This window comes from Cucurbita moschata, unplaced genomic scaffold (assembly GCF_002738365.1).
Source record: "Cucurbita moschata cultivar Rifu unplaced genomic scaffold, Cmos_1.0 Cmo_Scf00029, whole genome shotgun sequence".
Classification (NCBI taxonomy): Eukaryota; Viridiplantae; Streptophyta; class Magnoliopsida; order Cucurbitales; family Cucurbitaceae; genus Cucurbita; species Cucurbita moschata.
Window position 1 is genome coordinate 1,267,791 of NW_019268545.1, and position 23,036 is coordinate 1,290,826.

Below are 23,036 nucleotides of genomic sequence, written 5' to 3' on the forward strand. Positions count from 1 at the left end.
ATTTACCAAACAAACAAAGCATAAAGCTCTCTCCTTTTTGCAAGATGTGAGGTTTTGAGAGAGAGAGAGAGACAACAAAATTTGTCTTAGTTTTCCATTTGTGGGTCTGAATTTTAACACAACCTTCCTCCTCTTCTTCTTCTTCATCCCAACCACTTTCTCCGACCACCGCCGCAATCTCCGCCGCCAACCACCGCCAAAACCAAGAACAATCTTCATTTGGTGGAATTTCCTTGGTGGGTTAGAAAAAACACTAAAGAAAACAGCTAAAGTTGGTAGCTTTATTACAATATCTTTGCATGCCAAGCTTCTGAACACAAAACTCCCTCTTTTCCCAAGAGATCTTTGAATCAATTATGACCAAAAAGTTCTAATAATCTCTTTTTCAGGTCAGTGTGGTGTAACTCCAAGAATGTATGGAGATTGCCAAGTGATATCAAGCAATATGGGAACAAACATAAACCCTAATTTCAATTTCATCTCCAATTTCCAACACTTTTCTTCCATATTGCCTGTAAGTTCTTCATTTTTTATCCTTTGTTCTTCATTTTTTTGGTTGAAATTATTATGGGTTTTGAATGTTTGCAGAAGGAGGAAAATGGGGTATTGAGAGGGAAAGAAGATATGGAAAGTGGGTCTGGAAGTGAGCAGCTTGTTGAAGAACATCAAGGAATAATTGAAATGGATAGCAATAATGATAATGTTCTTCACCAAAATTTGAAGAAGAAACGCTATCATAGGCATACTGCTCGTCAGATCCAAGAAATGGAGGCGTAAATTTCTTGTTTTTTTTTTTTTTGTGTTTTTTGGTTTGAAGATTGATGTTTCAAAAGGGTTTGATTTTGTTTGTTTGGTTTTGGTAGTTTGTTTAAGGAATGTCCACACCCTGATGACAAGCAGAGGCTTAAACTTAGCCAAGAACTCGGACTCAAACCTCGTCAAGTTAAGTTTTGGTTCCAAAATCGTAGAACCCAGATGAAGGTTTGTGATTATTTTTTTTGTTATGCGTTCAAAAAGTCGTTCTAAACTGACTCTAAACGTCGAGTTTTACAAACCTGTTTTATATTTCATCTTGATTTGGCTTTAAACCTCGTTAAGTGAAGTTTTGGCTCCAAAATCGAAGAACCCAGATGAAGGTTTGTGTTTTTTTTTTTTTTTTGTTAGGTGTTCAAAAAGTCGTTCTAAACTGACTCTAAACGTCGAGTTTTACAAACCCGTTTTATATTTCATCTTGATTTGGCTTTAAATCTCGTTAAGTGAAGTTTTGGCTCCAAATCGAAGAACCCAGATGAAGGTTTGTGTTTTTTTTTTTTTTTTGTTAGGTGTTCAAAAAGTCGTTCTAAACTGACTCTAAACGTCGAGTTTTACAAACCCGTTTTATATTTCATCTTGATTTGGCTTTAAATCTCGTTAAGTGAAGTTTTGGCTCCAAATCGAAGAACCCAGATGAAGGTTTGTGTTTTTTTTTTTTTTTTGTTAGGTGTTCAAAAAGTCGTTCTAAACTGACTCTAAACGTCGAGTTTTACAAACCCGTTTTATATTTCATCTTGATTTGGCTTTAAATCTCGTTAAGTGAAGTTTTGGCTCCAAATCGAAGAACCCAGATGAAGGTTTGTGTTTTTTTTTTTTTTTTGTTAGGTGTTCAAAAAGTCGTTCTAAACTGACTCTAAACGTCGAGTTTTACAAACCCGTTTTATATTTCATCTTGATTTGGCTTTAAATCTCGTTAAGTGAAGTTTTGGCTCCAAATCGAAGAACCCAGATGAAGGTTTGTGTTTTTTTTTTTTTTTTGTTAGGTGTTCAAAAAGTCGTTCTAAACTGACTCTAAACGTCGAGTTTTACAAACCCGTTTTATATTTCATCTTGATTTGGCTTTAAATCTCGTTAAGTGAAGTTTTGGCTCCAAATCGAAGAACCCAGATGAAGGTTTGTGTTTTTTTTTTTTTTTTGTTAGGTGTTCAAAAAGTCGTTCTAAACTGACTCTAAACGTCGAGTTTTACAAACCCGTTTTATATTTCATCTTGATTTGGCTTTAAATCTCGTTAAGTGAAGTTTTGGCTCCAAAATCGAAGAACCCAGATGAAGGTTTGTGTTTTTTTTTTTTTTTTGTTAGGTGTTCAAAAAGTCGTTCTAAACTGACTCTAAACGTCGAGTTTTACAAACCCGTTTTATATTTCATCTTGATTTGGCTTTAAATCTCGTTAAGTGAAGTTTTGGCTCCAAATCGAAGAACCCAGATGAAGGTTTGTGTTTTTTTTTTTTTTTTTGTGTTATGTATTCAAAAAGTTGTTTTAAACTGACTCTAAACGTTGAGTTTTACAAACTTGTTTTATATTTCATCTTGATTTGGCTTTAAACCTCGCGAAGTGAAGTTTTGGCTTCAAAATCGAAGAACCCAAATGAAGGTTTGTGTTTTTTTTTTTAATTATTCAAAAAGTTGTTCTAAACCGACTCTAAACGTCAAGTTTTACAAACTCGTTTTATATTTCATCTTGATTTCTCTTAAACCTAGTCAAGTTTTGGCTCCAAAATTAAAGAATCTAAACAAAAAATTGAATTTTTTAAGTATTTAGGAAGTCATTTCAAACTGACTCTAAAGTTTACAAACTCATTTTGTATTTCACTTTGATTTGGCCTTAAACCTCGCCAAGTCAAGTTTTGATTCCAAAATAGAAGAATTCAGATAAACACGAGTGTTTTTTAAGTATTTAAAAAGTCATTTTAAACCGATCCTAAATGTCAAATTTTACAAACCCATTTTATATTTCACCTTGGTTTGGCCTCACACTTCACCATGTCAAGTTTTGGGCTCCAAAATCGAAGAACCCAGATGAAGGTTCGTGTTTTTAAAGTATTTAAAAAGTCATTTCAAACCGACTCTGAGCGTCAAATTTTACTAACTCACTTTATATTTCACCTTGGTTCGGCCTCAAGCCTCACCACGTTAAGTTTTGGGCTCCAAAATTGAAGAACCCAGATGAACGTTCGTATTTTTTTAAGTATTCATAAAGACATTTCATTCACTCTAAACGTCAAATTCTACAAACCCACTTTGTATTTCACCTTAACTTGGCCTCAAACTTCACAGAACTAAGTTTTTGCTCCAAAATCGAAGAACCCAGATGAAGGTTCGTGTTTTTTTTAGTATTTAAAAAGTCATTCCAAGCCAACCCGCTAACCCATTTCATATTTCACCTTGATTCTTGAGAAAAAAAGAAAAAGAAAAAGAAAAAAAAGAGTATTTTGGTGATTCCTTCCATTTAAGAGCCTTGAAACCCTAAAACTGTGAACCCATAATGATCTTTACAAGCTACCATGGCTATCTTCTTTCTTTTAACAGTCTGTCCGCCATTAAAGCGACCTTGTGGTTGCTGTATTAAAAAGCCCTAACTGCTCAAATGTCTGTGTTTCCCAATGGCATTACAAATTAAATGCTTTCCCTTTAACTTTTACCACTGTTTTAAATCAGGTTAGTAAGTGAATTAGTGACTTAATTAGGGTTTCTTTTTGGTAATCAATTAATTAGAGACTTAATCTTTGGTTTAATTTGTTTGACAGGCACAACACGACAGAGCTGATAATGTCATACTTCGAGCTGAAAATGAAACCTTAAAAAATGAGAATTATAGACTGCAAACTGCCCTAAGAAACATCATATGCCCTAGCTGTGGAGGGCAGGGTATCCTTGGGGAACCTAGCTTGGATGAACAGCAGCTTCGTCTCGAGAATGCTAGGCTTCGAGATCAGGTAAATTAATTAGGTCAAATTATAAGTTGATTCGTCTGTGAATCTTCAAGTTTGTGTCTCGTGATTCGTCCTAGAATTTTAAAAAGTGTCTAATGAGACCTTAAAGGCCAAATTAAGGTGAGATTTGTGAATTTTCGAGAATTATAAGTTTATTAGTCCGTGAATTTTTGAGTCTATGTCTTGTGATTCGTCTTAGAAATTTGAAGTGTCTAATAAGCCATCGATCTTGTAGATTTGTGTCTATTTGATCTTTGAACTTTTAATTTTGTTGTTAACAGTTGGAACAAGTTTGCTCGATGACCACAAGATACACTGGTCGCCCAATTGAAGGGATGCCCATGCAACCATCTTTGGATTTGGACATGAATATATACTCGAGGCAATACACGGAGGCCATGGTTTCGTCCTCCGACATGATGTCAATGCCCTCGATGCTCCCGCCCGAGGCTGCCCACTTCTCGAAGGGCGACCTATTAATTGATGAGGAAAAGACACTGGCAATGGACTTGGCTGTGTCGTCCATAGCTGAACTTGTTAAGATGTGTCGCTCGACTGAGCCTCTTTGGGTTCGAGATAGCGAGAGCGGTAAGGACATTCTAAATGTCGAAGAGCATGCCAGGATGTTTCCATGGCCATTGAACCTCAAGCAACACTTGATCAATGAGTTTAGGACCGAAGCCACTCGTGACAGCGCCGTTGTTATAATGAATAGCATAACTCTTGTCGACGCCTTTCTTGATGCCGTAAGTTCCCATTTCTAAGCTTTTGTTTCGAAATTCAATGACTATGCATCTAGCTCTCCGTTCCTGGTTCTCCTATAGCTGGATTTCGTTATTCGTCGACCCGATCTAACTTGAAAATTTGACTAATCTTTTTGAATTGGGGTTTTTTTAGAACAAATGGATGGAACTATTTCCTTCAATTGTGGCCAAAGCAAGAACTATTCAAGTCATTTCATCAAGTGTTTCAGGCCATGCTAGTGGTTCCCTTCAGCTGGTAATATAATCTAAACCCTAAACTTCCAATTCCATCTCTAAAACTAAGAATTTTTCTTCCTTTCCTTTAGATGTATGCTGAACTTCAAGCCCTTTCTCCACTCGTTCCGACGAGAGAAGCTCACTTTCTCCGGTGCTGCCAACAGAACGCCGACGAAGGAAGCTGGGCCATCGTCGATTTCCCGATCGACACCTTTCACGACAGCCTTCAGCACTCGTTTCCGAGATACAGAAGAAAGCCCTCTGGTTGCATTATTCAAGACATGCCCAATGGATACTCTAGGGTAAACCCTTCAAACCTCTTCTCTTTCGAGTTTTACCGCAAAATCTCGAGTTCGACAAATTACCACTCAACTCAAAAATTCAAATCATGGGTTACGAAAAATTGATTCAAATTCATTCAGGGTGTGAAAACGTCAGCTAAATTGTTTCCGCTCTCCTCGAACATAGAATCATCAGAAGAGACTGAAACAGTGATATAACAATTATATTAAACGGTTGAACGTATGAGAGAAATTACAAAACATGTTTTGAACCGTACATTCAGATTACGATGGATCGAACGTGTCGAGTGATTATTAATATGTTTGTAGGTTACATGGGTGGAGCATGGAGAGATAGAAGAGAAACCAATCCATCAAATATTCAATCACTTTGTGCATAGTGGAATGGCTTTTGGGGCACACCGTTGGTTGGCTATCTTACAAAGGCAATGCGAGAGAATTGCAAGTCTCATGGCTAGAAACATCTCTGATCTTGGAGGTTCTAACTCTATTTTATCTCTTTCTCTTTGAATTTGACCTAATTTTGTGATAAATTTGTATGTTATGGTTTCTTATGGGATTTGTTTTCAGTAATACCTTCACCGGAAGCTAGACAAAACCTAATGAAACTAGCACAAAGAATGATCAGAACTTTCTCCGTCAACATAAGCACCTCCGGTGGCCAGTCGTGGACGGCGTTATCTGAATCTCCTGACGATACTGTTCGTATAACCACACGAAAAATCGTCGAGCCTGGCCAACCTAATGGGGTTATTCTCAGCGCCGTCTCGACCACTTGGCTTCCTTATCCTCATTATCGAGTCTTCGATCTTCTTCGAGACGAACGTCGACGGTCTCAGGTATTTTGACCCAATAATTTGTTGAGTCGCTATAGATTACGTTAGTCTCAGGTATTTTGACCTAAATAATTCGTCGAGTCACTATAGATTACGGTTGTTTTAGGTATTTTGACCTAAATACTTCGTCGAATCGCTATAGATTACGGTAGTCTCAGGTATTTTGACCTAAATATTTTGTCGAGTCACTATAGATTGCAGTAGTCTCAGGTACTTTGACCTAAATAATTTGTCAAGTCGCTATTGATTACGATAGTCTCAGGTACTTTGACCTAAATATTTCGTCGAGTTGCTATAGATTATGGAAGTCTCAGGTATTTTAACCTAAATAATTCATCGAGTCGCTGTAGATTACAGTAGTCTCAGGTATTTTGACCTAAATAATTCGTCGAGTCGCTGTAGATTACGATAGTCTCAAGTATTTTGACCTAAATAATTCGTTGAGTCGCTATAGATTACAGTAGTCTCGGGTATTTTGACCTAAATAATTCGTCGAGTCGCTATAGATTACGGTAGTCTCAGGTATTTTGACCTAAATAATTCGTTGAGCCGCTATAGATTACGGTAAATTTATAAACGTTGATATCGTTTCAGCTCGAGGTTCTTTCGAATGGGAATTCGCTGCATGAGGTGGCTCACATTGCCAATGGCTCTCACCCTGGAAATTGCATCTCTCTTCTTCGTATCAATGTGAGTTTTTCTTACGAAACTTGAAAACCCTAATCTCTGATTTCATCTCTATTGAAACTATTTGAATGTTGCAGGTGGCCAGCAACTCGTCCCAGCACGTCGAGCTAATGCTGCAAGAGAGCTGCACGGATCAGTCGGGCAGCCTCGTTGTCTACGCAACGATCGATGTCGATTCAATTCAATTAGCCATGAGTGGAGAAGACCCATCTTGCATTCCTCTCCTCCCCATAGGATTTTCCATTGTCCCCGTCGTTGGGTCTACCGTTGACGGACACCCATCACCACCACCCGAAGACGGTGTCGCTAACTCCGGCTGCCTCCTTACCGTCGGCTTGCAAGTTCTAGCCAGCACTATTCCATCAGCAAAGCTCAACCTATCAAGCGTTACTGCCATCAACAACCACCTATGTAACACGGTGCACCAAATCAACGCCGCTCTCGGCAGCCCGGCTAGTATCGAGAACGGTAATACCATTGCTGAGCCTAATAATGCACCGGCGCCGGCACCGGCGCCTGCGCCAGCACCCAAGCAATAAGCTTTTGCATGGTAGTCAAGGAAAGAAGTGAGCTGCCAATTACCCAAAATCTCCCTCCCTCATGCCAACCATGACGTAGATTCCAAGGGCATTTTCGGTAACATGAAAAAGATCTAGGGTTTTTGAGTGGGAGATTGTGGGTAATTGGGAGAGAAAGAAGGTAAATTAGTTAAAAAAAAAAGTGTAATTAATTAAAATTATAGGAGTAGTTTTTGGTGGGTAAATAAGAGAGAGAAATAGGGTAGATTTGATGTGTGGATGTGGATCAGGGTGTAGGGTTATTGTGGAAGTCAAGAACGCACCAGATAAGACCCTTGGTCCCTGACAAGGCTGTCAGAAAGTGGGGCCTTGTCCAGTCAGCAAGGGTGGTGGTTCGGGCATTGACTTCTTCTGCTTAAATTGTGTGTCAGTCAGACGGCGTCGTTTCAGTTGCTTTTCAATTCTTATTTATTTAGATGAATTATTATGACTGAATTTATTGCTTCCCATTAATTGCCTTTCCTCCTTTTTTTTCCAAAAAAAAAATAATAATAATAATTATTATTATTATTATTCAGCCACGTGGATGTCCAGTCATCCTAGAAGCCACGTCACCAATCTCTTAATTATTTAAGCTTATGATAGAGACCATATGAGAAATATATCTCAATTTACTCTTTAAATATTTAAAAAATAAATGCTAGTTTCATAATTTATTTTAAAGATTTTTAAAATTTTAAAAATAATTAAAAATTTTCATTAATAGGGTTCGACATTAATTTTTTTTAGAGACGTTATGACATTAAATTGAGAAGCAAAAGAAAGAAAACATACGTGCAAAATTTATAATAATGAATGTCTTATTGATGGGCAAAAAAAACGAAAATGGGTTCTAATAGTTTTCGATCCATCGGATAACAAGGGCACTGTTGAATTTTTTAAAAAACGAAATTTGAAGTCGAGGGTCAGTTGCGACATGCGCAGACCAAGTGCCATATTGTGCACAACGCAAGTCCTCATTGGGGGACGACGAGACAACCAGAATTGAGTGGGGGAGAGTCCGCGAGAATGAGTAGCTCACCTCGAGAAAATGCTCTAAGAAGTGAGCACGAGTGAATTCCTTGAGTCATCCCCTCTTGCCTCACAGGGTATTTTTGAAATAAAGAATGAGTAACAGGAGGGGTATTAACGGAAATTTTAAAAATTAAAAGGGTGTTTTTGTAAATTCAAATGTGTTAGAATGATTAAATTGCAAAATAGCATAGGGAATATCCAAAGGTGGGTCTTGATATTGTTGGGTTACATGTGGTAGGGAATGATTGATGTCTATCCATTTGAATGATTTTAGAGGCCATCCCCTCAATTTAAGGGTAGTCAATGCTAGAAAGGGCGATATATTGCTAAATATATCCCTAAAAAAGGTAAGAAAAACAAAATATTTGATCATAATTATAAATTATAGGTAAAAGATATGGTGGTCTCATCAATGCCATCCATGTGAACTTTCTTTTAACATGTTTTGTAATCAATAGCGTAAGAAAGTAGCGGTGTTCGAAAAATTCGATCGACTCAATCTAACCTTTACGGTTTGAGTTGGGTTCGGCTGGGGTCTCCTAATATTTCACATAGTTCTTAAAAAAGGTACGTGCACTTTGTTGGTATAAGTAGTAATTTTTAATTATTTTAAGTCTTTATTAACCATTATAACCTTAGGATCGCTCTCATTCAGATGCTCGGATGTGACAACATTTCACTCAATTTTTTAAGTATTGAATTATGCATTTGTCAAACGAGAATCGAGTTGGTAGGAGGGTTTGGATTGTGTTTGTGTAGAAACAAAGGGCTTCCGCTCCTTAGCTAACTTCTAAGGTTCACAACTAATTCTCTCTTTTCTCGACGCCTTTTACCAACTTCTAAATTTCACTAGAAGACTTGTCAAGTATTTTTGCAGTATGAGATACGTATAAAAGTAGGCTCGGTTCAGCCTCCATTTCATGTGTTACATACTAATTCGATTGAGGAAATACCATTTCTAACTTCAAAAATTGAGTATTTGGGAGGATGGAGTTGCTATAAATAGCACTGGATTTGCAAACTTTATTTATTATTTTAATTCCATAATTTTTTGCAGGGACAAAATGGGTACTAGTCAAAATATCCATAACTTATTTGTTAGGGGACATTTGAAGGGTAGCTGTGAGTAACTTACCAACCATGACCATTAATTTCTTTTAACGAGCATTTGAACAGTTAAAAGTTTATTTTATAGGGAGACTATAAATACTAATAAATTAGTACGCAAAAAGGCATATTTTTTATAAATGAAATTGAGCTCTCTAAGTTATATTTAGATGTGAGCATCATCTTTGTCATTTCTAAGTTTCAAGCAATTCTGGTAGTAGATTGCATCTGAAACATTCAATTAAGCCTTGATTAAGTTCGATTGTGCAGTGACTCAATTTAAAATAAGGTTCAAAATCTTGTTTTTAGATCTTTGATCTTAAGAGGTAATCTGTAATCTAATTCTAGTATTATCTCTTAGTTGATCCGAATTTTGTATAAAAAAATATTAATTTATTTGATTCAATGGTTTTTGTTTCAACAAAAGCTTGGATCATTGGGCTGAGGATTAGAAATTGTCTTGTAAAAGGCAATCTAAAATATTCAAGAACCCTAAAATGATAAGGAATCACTCTGAAAGAAAGTAAGATTTGAATTATCTTGTTATCAAATATTTTAACACAAGAAAACTTGTTTGAAATTCGAATCACCCCACGAGCAAGATTGATTTGAATGATTCTAAATATGTAACCTAAACTATATACAATTACAAAGAAACGTAGTTTTAGGCTAAAATAAAGCACAAATGCTTTAAGTCTGTTTTACAAAGACAACATACATGACTTGATATAGATCTTCCACGTGACCGTTCAAGAGTTGTATCTTTCGTATTTTATGACCATAGTTAACCACTATGTAAATGTAAATGAAAAGTAAGTAAAAAATCTTAAAACTTAATTATATTAATGAAACACCGTAAATCTAGATTTTAATCGTCCATCAAGAATTTATAAAGCATCTAAGAATAACGTATACTCTAAATTAGCATATGAAAGTATCGAGTGGTTGGGACAAGACGTATGATTATTTTCTCTTATTTGTTTAATTTTTTAGTTCAACTGCTACTAACTAAAAGTTTGAACCTTCGTGTGTAAGAAAAAAATAATTTATGTATTTATCTACCGAAAAGAATGGAACTATATTCAAGTTGACAACTATCAGATCCCACATCGATTATAGAGGAGAACGAAGCATTCTTTATAAAGATGTGTAAACCTTTCTCTAATAGACGCGTTTTAAAACTATGAGGCTGACGACTAAATTAAATATTTTAAGAGTTAGAGACCAAAACAGAACAATTTAAAAAGTTTGGAGTATGTTTGGTGTCACAATTACAGTTTGGAGGTAACAAACTTTGCGATTGTGTAACGCTTATTCTAATTCAACGAACAAGCCAACTATGTGAAAATTAGACTTGTAGACATTTCTAACGTATGGTCGAGTCTCGAGCCACGTTTTGAGAGAAAGTATTTTAGAAAACATAGCCAACTATGTGAAAATTAGACTTGTAGACATTTCTAACGTATGGTCGAGTCTCGAGCCACGTTTTGAGAGAGTATTTTAGAAAACATGGTCAGGAAAATCGTTTTGTATTAAAAACATGCAGACAAAAAAAATTACAATACTTGGTCGGAGAAAGTTTGATGACTACTTGATCCCCTGTAGTATATTTTGAGGCGATCAAGTCTAACAGTCCTAGACATGATTTCGCGGAACGATCATAGAAACAAAAAATATAATAATAAAACAATACAACATGAAATAAAATAGAGAGTCTGACATGACATGGGCAATACACCCTAGATATCAATTTTGCTTGAAATTGTTTCATATTTTAAGATAAATTTGCTTTTATGTTTTCATATTCACATTTTGAAATAGATTAATTATATATTTTTTTAATAAATATAAGTGTTAATAGATTGAGAATTGCTTAATCTGACGGTGAAAGTTATCTATGGAAAGAATAATAAATGGAAAGATACTTATAATAGGAAGATAAATATCTTATATTTGCCTCCTAATAAAATATCAAATATGATAAATATGGTAAACTATAATTTAGTACTAAATATCCTTATCACCCCTTCCAAACTAAGCGTCGAATTTGAACGAACGTGAAGCTTGAATCTTAAAAATTCAAAGAGAGGTCGAGAAACACTTTTCATGAAAATGTCAACAACTTGGTTCAGAGGAGGCGTAGAGAAACATTTTCTTGGCCATCAAAAACTGCAGAGGGATCGTCGCACAGCGGTGATGCTGCCTTGGCTTTGGCGAGAATATGTCTAATCCATGAAGAGGGATTGTCGCTTAGCAACAATGCTGCCTTGGCTCTAGTGAGATTATGTCAACCCGAGAAGTAGAAGGGGAAACCTAGAGCAAGAGACAAAGACAATGTTGAAGCTGGATGAGTCACCACAGTGAGCGAAGGAGCCAATTTTGGCGAGAAGGGCGGTGGCGACTTGGTTGGCGAAGAGGCTAGTGTGGCGCCCAGATTTCAAAGGTAAATCTATGCAGAAGGTTAATGGGCTTATCGAGATTCCGTATATTTCCAAAGAGAACGCTAATGAGGATCCTGAGATTAGGGTTTTTGTGAAGGATGAAGGGGACTATGTTGGCTAAGGAAAAACCGATTGTGTTGGAAAAGGTGAGGTTGTATGTACCGAGTATGGCGAAAGATGATTGGGAGGTCAATAGGGTGGAGCGGAAGAATAGTATCTTATGTTGTAAATTTGTGATATTAAAATATTTATTATAAAGTAATAATAATAAATGTTTGTAATTTTCTAATTAATTTTGTAATAAAAAGGAAAGAATTGTAAAATGTATTATTTTGTGGACAACGCCGGTCCTTACTCGTTGGACAAAAAGGGTAAAAAAGTCTAAGAGGTTGGCCACAGAAATGATGGCATTTATGTCATTTCGTACAGTTGCACCCACTGAATCTTCGCGGCGAGTAGAAACGTCACTGTACGCGCGCCCTCCCAAGATTCTCTTTCCGTGAATTCAGTAATTTCCGGGGCGCCACTTTCCCATTAATATATTTTCATATATATTTTTTTAATATTATTTATGCTTCAACCACATTAATTAAAATTAAATTCGGCCGATTGAATTTAAATAAATTAAAATTTCACAATTATATATATATAATTACGTAATTAATTTTTAAAATTTTAGAAGGAGAGACAAGTTTTAATTTAATATTTGAAAATAAATAAATAATTAAAGGTTAATTATACTTTTACTTTTATTAAAAATAAAAATTTATACTTTATTTAAAAAATAATATTAAACTTGAAAATAGTTTTCAAAATACATTTTAACGTGAAAAGTATTACAAAAATATGATTGAGTTGTCAAAATTTTTATTAATATCTTTTCATTTAAAATAAAAAAATATGTTTAAAATAAAAATAGTATTAAACTTAGTGTGAGAATTTAGAGGTATTTTTTAAATAAATTATAAAATTTAAGAGTTTTTTTATTTATTAATTTAGCCATTTTTTAATTAGGGACTAAAACATAGGATTAAACCTTTGAACTTAAATTATATATGTTGGATGATGAAAGTTTCAGTCAACTAATTTAGGGAATGATCATGAGTTTATAACCAAAGATACTCTCTCTATTAGTATGAGGTCTTTTGGGAAAGCTCAAAGTAAAGCCATGAGAGCTTATATTCAAAGTGGACAATATCCTGCCATTATAGAGAGTCGTGTTTGTCTAACATAGTATCAGAGTCATGCCCTAAACTTAGTTGTGCCAATAGATTGGTAAATCCTCAAATGTCGGACAAAGGAGTCGAGCAATTAACGCTCGTTTAACATGGTATCAGAGTTATGCCCTAATAAACTTAGTCGTGCCAATAGATTGGTAAATCCTCAAATGTCGAACAAGGGAGATGAGTGATTAAGGGAAGGACGGTAGAAAATGACCAAGACTCCAAAGGAGTCGAGCCTCGATTAGGGGGAGACGTACTTTGTTTGAGGGGAGGTGTTGGATGATGAAAGTTTCACGTCGACTAATTTAGGGTTTATAGACAAAGAATAAATTAAAGATAGGGTGTTAGGATGATAATTTTATTTTTCAAAAATTGGGTATAGTTAAAGAGATGAATAAATTGGAATATGATTATAATTATTAATTTAAAAATAAATTAAATGCTTATATAATTGTTTTCTAAAATCAGGAACCATTCTCCTGTCCTCTGTGTGTTTCAAGCTCGCTTTTAGTTCTCGTTCTTCCCGCCGGAAACTCGTTTTCCTCGCCGGATAACCGCTTAGACTCCGGTGAAGCTCTTCTCTCTTCCACAGGGCACTCATCTTTCTCATTTTCTCTACTGTTTTTCCTTGGATTGGTCGGAATGGATTTCGATCTCCATGTAAATTTTCTAATGACTTGGTTTTGTGTCGTTTGTTGTGTTCTGTGAGAATGTGGTCGGCCTGCTGCTCGTCGGAGGCTTGCTCCTGACTGTTCGTTGATAACTATGACCTAAGTTCATTTGATTTTAGATTTCTTTCCTTGTTCTGTTCTTTCTTTTGTTCTCCGGTTGTTTGTAGTTCGAGGAAGTGATCACAGAGGGAGGCGTGTACGGAACGATTTCGGCATGAGATGGTACCATTTCGATTCTTTGTTTTTTTTATGAGTTTGAACTTTCTTGTAGCTGCATGATATTGTTATTCGCTTCTTTTCAAGCCGATCATTCTATATCATTACGTTTGATGAGATCTTGTGCATTGTTTGGTTTTACCACAGGATCAGAGAAGTGACAAACAATTTTTGTTTGCGTTCTTCCCTCGATAATTTCTGCCTCTTCTATGCAGCTTTTTGTCTCGCAAAAAGTCTGACATTATTGGAATCTATATAGTAATGGTTGAGTGGATGATCTTTTTTCCTGCTCGAAATTTTAGAAACTCCTTGTCCTTATCTATCTATTCATTTAACCTTCAATTTTGTTTTTAGTTGTTTTTGTCCTCTAAGATTAGGGCGCTGGACTTCGGTTTGAACTTTGAAGAACTTAATTCTATTTTAAAAACAGATTATTCTGGTATCATGTCGAAGTCGAACTTTTGAATTTTACGAATTTCTTATCGAACTGTTATTCCAGTAATTATAATTCTATCTCGTGCTTTTCAAGTTCAAGTGCGCTAACTGGTTGAACATTACTGAATGTTTGGCTCGCTCTGTCTGTGTTCCGTAATTAGAATTGTCACTGACGAGTCGTGCGTGAGTTTAGCTGTTAGTTTTTCAAATGAAGCTCGTGATCAATTCAATTAAATTGTTTCTTCTTCCCAATTTGATTATGTTCTTCTGTTAAAGGCAGTAATCATTCATAAGTGCAATTCTACAAGCTCCTGTTCCCCATCTCTGGTTCAAATATCTTGTTGTATTTCAAACTGAAAAAGTGTCCATGGCATCTTGTAGAGTCTAATTTTGTTATTTCATCCTGGTTATAGTTGACAGGTGGTATGACGAATCTTCATGTCCCCAGAGTCCCAAAATGGCGTCGAGTTTCTATAACGAAAAAGGATTCAGTGAATGAAATCTGAAGCTGTTGCTGAAATATGTGGACGACAAGCAGGGGAGATGCTTCAAGAGCTTTGGTATCATGTGGCATGAAATTTCATGATGATGTAGATTCATTTTCGTGGAAAAATGGTCCTTCTATTGGGAATGATGACTTTTCTAAGCGAGGAGTGGGCAAGTTTCACTGCAGTGATCTAGAATGGATTAATAAGATTCCAGAATGTCCCGTATATCATCCCTCAAAAGAGGAATTTGAGGATCCTCTGGTTTATTTGCAGAAAATTGCTCCGGATGCTTCAAGTTATGGTCAGATATCCTATTTTTTTTTTTCTATTCACATCATCATTCCATGCAATATCTTATTATCTCAATAATTAATGAATTATGAGAGTTTTAGATGATAATGAATGGGAATAAGGATAGTTTAGTTTAGGCATTGAAGTTGTTGAAGTACTGTTGTTCTGCAAAGGAACTTTTTTCGGGAGAAGGAATCTTTAGTATAGTCTAGTCAAAATTGGATATTGGTCATAGTTGTTTCAGTGTAGGCACGTGAGATTAGTGATATATCATTACTATTTTCCTTTTTCTCTAGGCTACCTTTATTCATAGTTGCTACATCCATGAAGGTTATGATGTTGGTTGACTCTCAAAACATGAAGTTATGTTCACTCGCTTACTCCTTTGAAATTTGGGATATGTGGTACTGATGGTGGTTTAGAGTTTGGTTTTGATTATTTGTGCGTTTAAAACACCATCTGTTCTTTTAAATGGATCTTTTTTAGTCCTATCATTCTTTCATTATACTTTTGTCCAATGGGTTGAACCGTTCGTCATTATTAGTTTATTATGATTTATTTTTTTTGAATAAATGCTTCTCTACAAAGCTTACAGACTTCGTTCAAAGTTTTGTTTTAAATGTTTATACTTAGAATTATATTTCTCATTTACTCTATACGTTTGATTACTGCCTTCTAATAGTCACTTGACTTCTTATCTGACTACAGGTTTTATCAGTGATCTTTCTACATATTTTGTTATATTTCTATTACACTCCACACAAATTTTCACATTGTGCATTGTGCATAAATTTAATGTACCTATGCCAGATGATCATATAGATACTATTGAATTTTATTGAGTTCGTCAAAGCACAATACAGATGGCCATTGGCCAGTCTTAAAATAAACATTGTGCGTCAATAGTTGATACTTGTGATTGTGTAAGATGAGCCTTGTTGTTTTGGGTTTTCTTCCTTAGTGTGTTATATACTTGTCTTTCCTTTATGGGGCTATTTTCTTAGCCCTTGTGTCTCTTCTGTAAGTTTTCCAGTACTTTCATCTTTCCCAACGGAAGTTTTTCATGGTTTTTATACTTCCCACCGACCTTTACCCTTGTTCACGAAATTAGAACTTGGTAATTTCTTTAGACCTGTAGATTGGACTTTATCAAAAAGTGCATCCTTAAAATTTTCGTTAATAATTTTAGATAACTGAATTTCATATAGGTTGACATTTTGTTACGTTAGTTCATTGAGAAACCTGTAAAGTTTGAATCGTAACATTTAAAACAAGTTTGTATTGTAAGTAAAAGTTGGTCCTTTAACAATCTCTCCAACATATTGTCATGGTTGTAAGTAAAAGTTGGCCCTTTAACTCGATTGCTTTGGTCATTTTGACTTGATGTTACAGACATAACCTCTCCCATTTCATTTTGACTTGATGAAATCATGGTCATCATATATTTATGCACGAAACTTTTTAGTAATACTATTCTATTGCATTTCACTTAAAGTTCTTGAACCATGCTAGCAAGTACGATAGTATCCATCCCGTGCTAAGGCCTGAAACTTCTGTCACTTTATTTGAGTACCTCCCTAATACATAAGAGCTTGTAGAATGACTAATCTTCTCTTAACAACTAGGTGAACGTATAATTTCATTTCACTTTTCCAATCAAGAGAGTCCTCTTTTTGTTTTTTGTTTTCAATAATTGTTGCTTCTCATTTACATTGGAACTTTCAGGTATGTGCAAGATAGTTTCTCCTTTTAGTGCTTCTATCCCTGCTGGGATGGTTTTAATGAAGGAAAAAGTAGGATTCAAATTCACAACCAGAGTTCAACCACTTCGTCTTGCTGAGTGGGACGCAGATGATAGAATGACCTTCTACATGAGTGGGCGGTGTGTTCCTTACATAGTAAATTATTCTGGCCTTGTTATCCCGCGTTTATTTTAAATTTTGATACGACTTTACAGAAATTATACCTTTCGCGAATTCGAGAAAATGGCGAACAAGGTTTTTGAGCGTAGATATTGTAGTTCTGGGTACCTTCCTGCCAAATACTTAGAGAAGGAATTTTGGCATGAAATTATTGGTGGGAAAACAGATACCGTAGAATATGCTTGTGACATTGATGGTACAGCATTTTCGTCTTCTCCAAATGATGAGCTTGGGAAAAGTAAATGGAATTTGAAGGTTTATCCATTTTTCTTCTTTTGTTCTATTTTGTTCCTAAAAATCTTTACCTAAGTTTATATGAAAGATAATTGTCAGAATGTGACTAACATGATATGCAGATGGTGGAAGTTGAAAGGTAATTGCATCCCATGTAGATTGTCTTTTATGGTCAATGAGCTTGCCGACTCATAGAAGCCAGCACTCTGTGAGAGTACTAATAATAGGAGATAGTGGTGATTGATTAGCTAGGGGCGACTCAGTTATAAATAGAGGGATTAAGAGACCTTAGAGAGGGAAATTGTTCGACTAGGAGAGAGACATAGCCCTCTTGAAAGGCTGTTGATACTGTACTTTCTTTTCTGATTTTGTAATTTAGTTATGTATTGAGTTTAGTATTATTGGGATCCTAACACTGCAATGCAACTGACTGTATATACGAGTTCTCTTGGGGATTAGATTCAGTATTACAGTACATATCTGATAACATTGCTTCTATTGATGAGTTACTTACGTAGTTTTTCTGTTTTTAGTTTAGATAAATGGGTTCAAATGATCAGACTCAGTACATTCTTAATTATGAGTTTAAACTATACTCATCACCTATTTAAGATCAATTGCACGATATTTGTCACAGTTTTTTGAATAAAAATATGAAATTCAGCTGTGAGATAAATTCTTATATATGCTATTCTTTTTTCAGAAACTATCATGGTTACCCAAGTCTGTCTTGCGTCATTTAGAGATGGAGATTCCGGTAATGAGATTGCTTCTTCTATATATGATACTGTGGAAGTTGCAGCCATAGTTTCTTACATGACTTGGTTTGAATCTTTCAGGGAGTTACTGAGCCAATGCTGTATATTGGAATGCTGTTTAGTATATTCGCCTGGCATGTGGAGGATCATTTCCTGTATAGGCATGTTACCAACTAGTCAGGATTTTTTGTAATCAGTATTACCCTCGGATGATATAATTATTTTTGTTATTGCTTTGTGGTTTACTTGCATTTTCATATCTTGCAGTATTAATTATCATCACTGTGGAGCATCGAAAACTTGGTACTGTATTCCTGGTGATGCAGCTTTAAGATTTGAGGGCGTTGTCAGAGAAAATGTGTACAAAGATGATATTCTATCAGCAAATAGTGAGGATGGAGCTTTTGATATTCTTTCGGGGAAAACAACATTGTTTCCTCCAAATATTCTGCTCGAACACGGAGTCCCTGTATACAAGGCTGTTCAAAAACCTGGGGAGTTCATTATTACCTTTCCAAGAGCATACCATGCTGGTTTTAGTCACGGTGATACATTATAATCATTATCCTATGTTTTTCTTGTTCCTTATCCAACTACCTGCATTGTTTCTTAGTTTGTGACAGATTTTTTTTTCTCTTCAAATCTAAAGGCTTCAATTGTGGTGAAGCTGTGAACTTCGCTGTGAGCAATTGGTTTCCTTTGGGTGCTCTGGCTAGCCAGCGTTATGCTCTTCTCAATAGAGTTCCCCTACTTCCTTACGAAGAGCTTTTGTGTAAAGAAGCAATGCTTCTCCATACAAATATTGAACTTGAAGATTCAGATCATGCATCCATGGAATCAGTCTCTCACCGTTCCCTCAAGATATCTTTTGTGAGTTTGATTCGCTTCCACCATTGTGCTCGGTGGTTACTCATAAAATCCAGGGTGTGTAGGAGGATTTCTTCAAGGTCCCATGGCACCATCCTCTGCAGTTTATGCAAACGTGACTGCTACATTGCATATGTCAGTTGCAGCTGTTATGGACATCCTGTGTGCCTTCGCCATGGTATACTTCCCCGATTTATATTTGAGAATATGTTTCACATCCTATCAAAAAATAAATGAAATAAATGAAATAAATAAAATAATAGTATATCTGTGTGTGCATGTATGTATGTTTGACTTTTTTTTCTTTTTGGGTTAAAAAAGGATCGACCCCATTTATTTGCTGAGTCTTCTGAATGATGTATGTTTATCTTGGGTCGTGGACTATTTTTGAGTAAAGAAGGAATGTGGCCCAAAACTGACAGAATAGATTAGCATGGCAAAGTAAATCTTTTGTCCCATGTACTTGCAAATTTTCATCTGTTTATTAATTATTACGATAGCAGCCTGCAACAATATGAAGAAAAAGAACAAAGAACATACAAATTACGTCCATTAAATGATATTAATATTCATTGTTCTGTTTTAATTCCTATGCTTACCTTGATTGCCCACCCAGATTTTGATTCTATTAACTTTTCATGTGGGAGAAATCATACACTGGTTTTGAGGGAGGACATTTCAGAAATGGAAACTGCAGCCAGGAAGTTTGAAAAGGAAGGAAGAATTTTAGAGGAAATGCTTGAGCGAACCAAAAGTAATCAGGACTTATATTCTTATCCACTGTCCAATTTGTTTCAGAAAGCTGAAGAAGAGGGTTACAATGCGTACTGTTCGGTGACATTTCGGTTGAACCCTGAGCTCGAAGAAGTTGTTGGTAGTTATTCACAAGAGAACGAAGGTTTTAAAACTAAGCAGGCTATGGCGAGTGGTGCCGCTGACATATTAAGTACTGAAATGTCTGAGGCTTTACGTAGTCCTAAGCCAAACAATGTAAGATTTAGTTGTTTTCTTGAGATCTGCTTTTCTTCTTGTTCACAATCTTTTACTGAGTGTAACTGCCCAAGCCCTGTCTTCTTTGGGCTTTCCCTTTTGGGTTTCCCCTCAAGGTTTTTAAAACACGTCTACTAAGGAGAGGTTTTCACACCCATATAAAGGGTATTTCGTTCTCCTCTCCAACCGACGTGAGAACTCACACTGAGACTCTCCAGAATTTGGAGGAAGGCTCACATTCTGGTTTAACTGAAATGTCACTTGTTGCTTCTTTCTAAGCAGATACAGAAACATGCTTATAACGAATTAGGAAACCATGAAGCCCCCACTTTCTCTCAAGTGTTGTGCTATACATGCGAGTCTTTTCCTTCCCTTCAGTCAGGGAAGAACTGCTCAGGATCACATATTCAACCTCGGACGGATCAGAATGATGATGATGATTCAGACATGGAGATTTTTAGAGTTAAGCGTCGATCATTGAAGGTGAAAAAGAACATCACGAATGATAACAGGATAAAGCAGTCTACTCAACAGGTACTGTGGATAGAATTGCATTCGATTACGCTCTAATTTAATATCTAAGATTTTCTTACTCTTTGCTATTGATATCATGACTATATAATGCATGTGTACTGAGTGCTGTAAAATTTAATCTCGATAATTTTATTAACTGAAAGGTTTGGTATTAATTGTGAGTAGAAATATATTTTTGGTTTTAATACAACTTTGATCATGGACTCCTTGTACTTTTGGTTTTAGTTCATATTAGTTCATGCAGTTTCAAAATGATCTTGCTCCTATACTTTCAAAATGATCTTGCTCCTATACTTTCAAAATATCCATTTTAGTCATTGTACTTCTTCTCAAACCAGAAACTATTGGTCAATGTCTATGCTATTCTGTCGAAAGATACTTCATCGCTTTCGGCTATAACCTCTCCCTTTATGTTTCCGCTAATGAATCAATTGTAACGGCCGAAGCCCACTACTAGCAGATATTGTCCTCTTTGGATTTTCCCTTTCGGGCTTTCCCTTTCGAGCTTCCTCTTTAGGTTTTTAAAACACGTCTACTAGGGAGAGGTTTCTATACCATTATAAGAAATGTTTCATTCCACTCTCCAACCGATGTGGGATCTCACAATCCACCCCCCTTGGGGCCCAGCGTCCTCGCTGGCACACCGCCCGATGTCTGACAACGATACGTAACGGGCCAAAGCGGATAATATCTGTTAGTGGTGGGCTTGAGTTGTTACAAATCGTATCGGAGCCGGGCACCGAGCAGTGTGCCAGGAAGGATGCTGGGTCCCCAAGGGGGGTGGATTGTGAGATCCCACATCGGTTGGAGAAGGGAACGGAACATTTCTTATAAGGGTGTGGAAACCTCTCTCTAACAGACACGGTTTAAAAACCGTGAGACTGACGACGATACGTAACGGGCCGTAGTAGATAATATCTGTTAGCGGTGGTGGTCTTGTCACCAATAGTCATTTGACTTTTGGTCTAATTATATACATAATGTTTTACTTATTAAGAACAATTTACTAAAAACTAATGTTGAGCCTGTTGAATATTTGAAGTTGTAGAGTATGCTGACTGATCTCAAATGTTTCTTTCTACTAGGGTCTCAAAAGACTGAAAAAACTCCATCCACACACGAGGTGTGGTCAATTAATGTCATCAGTTTGTTGCAAAGCTGACAAGTCAGTTTCCAAAGTGTTTCCTACCAGTAAAGATAGTGTCTTTGTAGATAGATCTAGCAGAACAACCATTCCCATCTCTTTAAAGTTAAAGAGATTCAGCATTGGGGAAGGAGGGAGTAGACAACAACTTGAACGGCACAGTAAAGAAATGTTCTGGCATGAACAGGGAAAGGCTTCACACAAACCTCTCCCTGCTGCTGAGTGTGGGCCGAAGCGCATTAAAGTCCGAGTTCTATCGTCATACCTGGGGTCTCACCACAAGTTGCATTGAAGCTTTTGGCTATAAGGTATTGTCCAGCTATCAGGTTAGTGATTGATTGATCCACTCCCGAGCGTACTTTTTTGCTTTATTTTGCGAACGATACGATACGAAAAGAAAAGGAGTAGATGAATACAGTTGACTCAATGGTTAAATGTGTATATACTTTATGCAGGCCTAGCATATAGTTAGCCTATTGTTAAGGTTCTCGAGCTGCGTGTTTTTCGATCATCAGCGGGGAACCTTCTTGCAAGAGTGATGATATGGGATGTGGATAATTCATAGATGTAGTAGTTAGATGTAACATGTAAATATTCTGGCCAAATTTTATGCTGATAAACAGGTGAATTCCAAATGCACATTGCATAAAATTGGCTCTATGATTCTCATTTTCTGTCTTCATATTCGGGGGACATCCGATCAAAACGATACAAAGAAGATTAGCATGGTCCTTGGGCAAAGATGACACGCATAAATCGAAAAATGGTATCAGAGCCAAACACCGAGCGGTGTGCCGGCAAGGATGCTGGGCCTCCAAAGTGGGTGGATTGTGAGATCCCACATCGGTTGAAGAGGGGAACGAAGCATTCTTTGCAACGGTGTGGAAACCTCTTTCTAGTAGACGTGTTTTAAAACTGTGAGGTTGACATTACGCCATAGCAGACAATATCTACTAGCGGTGATCTCGGACTATTACAAACGGTAATTACTTATTTTGTTGTTAAACCAACAGAATAAAATGCAGAGAAATGCCTGTTTTTGCTCGCTCATGCATTTCCATCAAATCCTTGGCTATGGATAGCGTTAATCAGGTAAGTTGATCTATTTGAGTTTAAAACTTTTTAGATCCACCAAGGTATGAGTGTTCATAGTAGTTTTTCTTATCAAATATTTTTTCTTTTCATAAATCAATTTATTATTCATTACTTTCTTTTATTCGATTTTTTGTCATTTTTTTATATCATAAATCATTTCATTGTTAATTTAATACATGCACACATTTCTTTGAGGTCACATATAGAATTATATTATATAGTTCTTAAGTAGAGTCGTCTAGTAAATAATCTATGAAAATCAACAACTACAATAATTCTTTCTCAAAGTGTAAAGTTCATAATAAAAAATCTAAAAGTTCGAACCCCAATTTTGCATATCCATTCTTTAAGTTCGAACATAGGCATAGGTGACCGATCTTGATCTTTTCTTTTTTTTATGGTAATATATGTCTTATCTTATCTTTTGAGCTATATTCAAATTGATTATATACTTTTATCTTGGTTATTCGGGAAATGAG

At 36.1% G+C, this 23,036-nt stretch overlaps 2 protein-coding genes and 1 non-coding gene across 11 annotated transcripts; all 3 read left to right on the forward strand.

Annotated features, from left to right (window-relative positions):
- On the forward strand, positions 1-7,576 carry LOC111464074 (homeobox-leucine zipper protein HDG5-like). Of its 4 annotated transcripts, none has more exons than XM_023108139.1 (12): positions 1-271; positions 390-514; positions 589-773; positions 864-981; positions 3,559-3,747; positions 4,026-4,490; positions 4,642-4,743; positions 4,814-5,026; positions 5,336-5,504; positions 5,597-5,865; positions 6,457-6,552; positions 6,627-7,576. In XM_023108139.1, exons 2-12 carry the CDS (start codon positions 413-415, stop codon positions 7,086-7,088), a joined length of 2,370 nt encoding a protein of 789 aa, XP_022963907.1. In that variant the 5' UTR covers positions 1-271; positions 390-412; the 3' UTR covers positions 7,089-7,576. The 4 variants fall into 4 exon arrangements, with proteins under 4 accessions (XP_022963907.1, XP_022963906.1, XP_022963908.1 ...); XM_023108138.1 differs by having other exon boundaries at positions 1-236; XM_023108140.1 differs by lacking the exons at positions 1-271; positions 390-514; positions 589-773; positions 864-981 and adding an exon at positions 1,092-1,136.
- Positions 7,577-13,386: 5,810 nt separating this feature from the next.
- Positions 13,387-22,131, forward strand: LOC111464049 (lysine-specific demethylase JMJ706-like). 6 transcript variants are annotated; one of them, XM_023108098.1, is made up of 13 exons: positions 13,387-13,805; positions 13,947-14,063; positions 14,648-15,023; positions 16,739-16,895; positions 16,971-17,190; positions 17,873-17,926; positions 18,009-18,088; positions 18,195-18,472; positions 18,577-18,972; positions 19,411-19,784; positions 20,064-20,318; positions 21,404-21,788; positions 21,918-22,131. In XM_023108098.1, exons 3-12 carry the CDS (start codon positions 14,756-14,758, stop codon positions 21,752-21,754), a joined length of 2,433 nt encoding a protein of 810 aa, XP_022963866.1. In that variant the 5' UTR covers positions 13,387-13,805; positions 13,947-14,063; positions 14,648-14,755; the 3' UTR covers positions 21,755-21,788; positions 21,918-22,131. The 6 variants fall into 6 exon arrangements, with proteins under 6 accessions (XP_022963866.1, XP_022963862.1, XP_022963867.1 ...); XM_023108094.1 differs by having other exon boundaries at positions 21,404-22,131; XM_023108099.1 differs by having other exon boundaries at positions 20,067-20,318; positions 21,404-22,131.
- A 6-nt stretch (positions 22,132-22,137) lies between these two features.
- LOC111464130 lies at positions 22,138-22,240 on the forward strand. The gene has a single exon (XR_002713996.1). It is a non-coding gene; the product is annotated as a U6 spliceosomal RNA (small nuclear RNA).
- Positions 22,241-23,036: the final 796 nt, after the last annotated feature.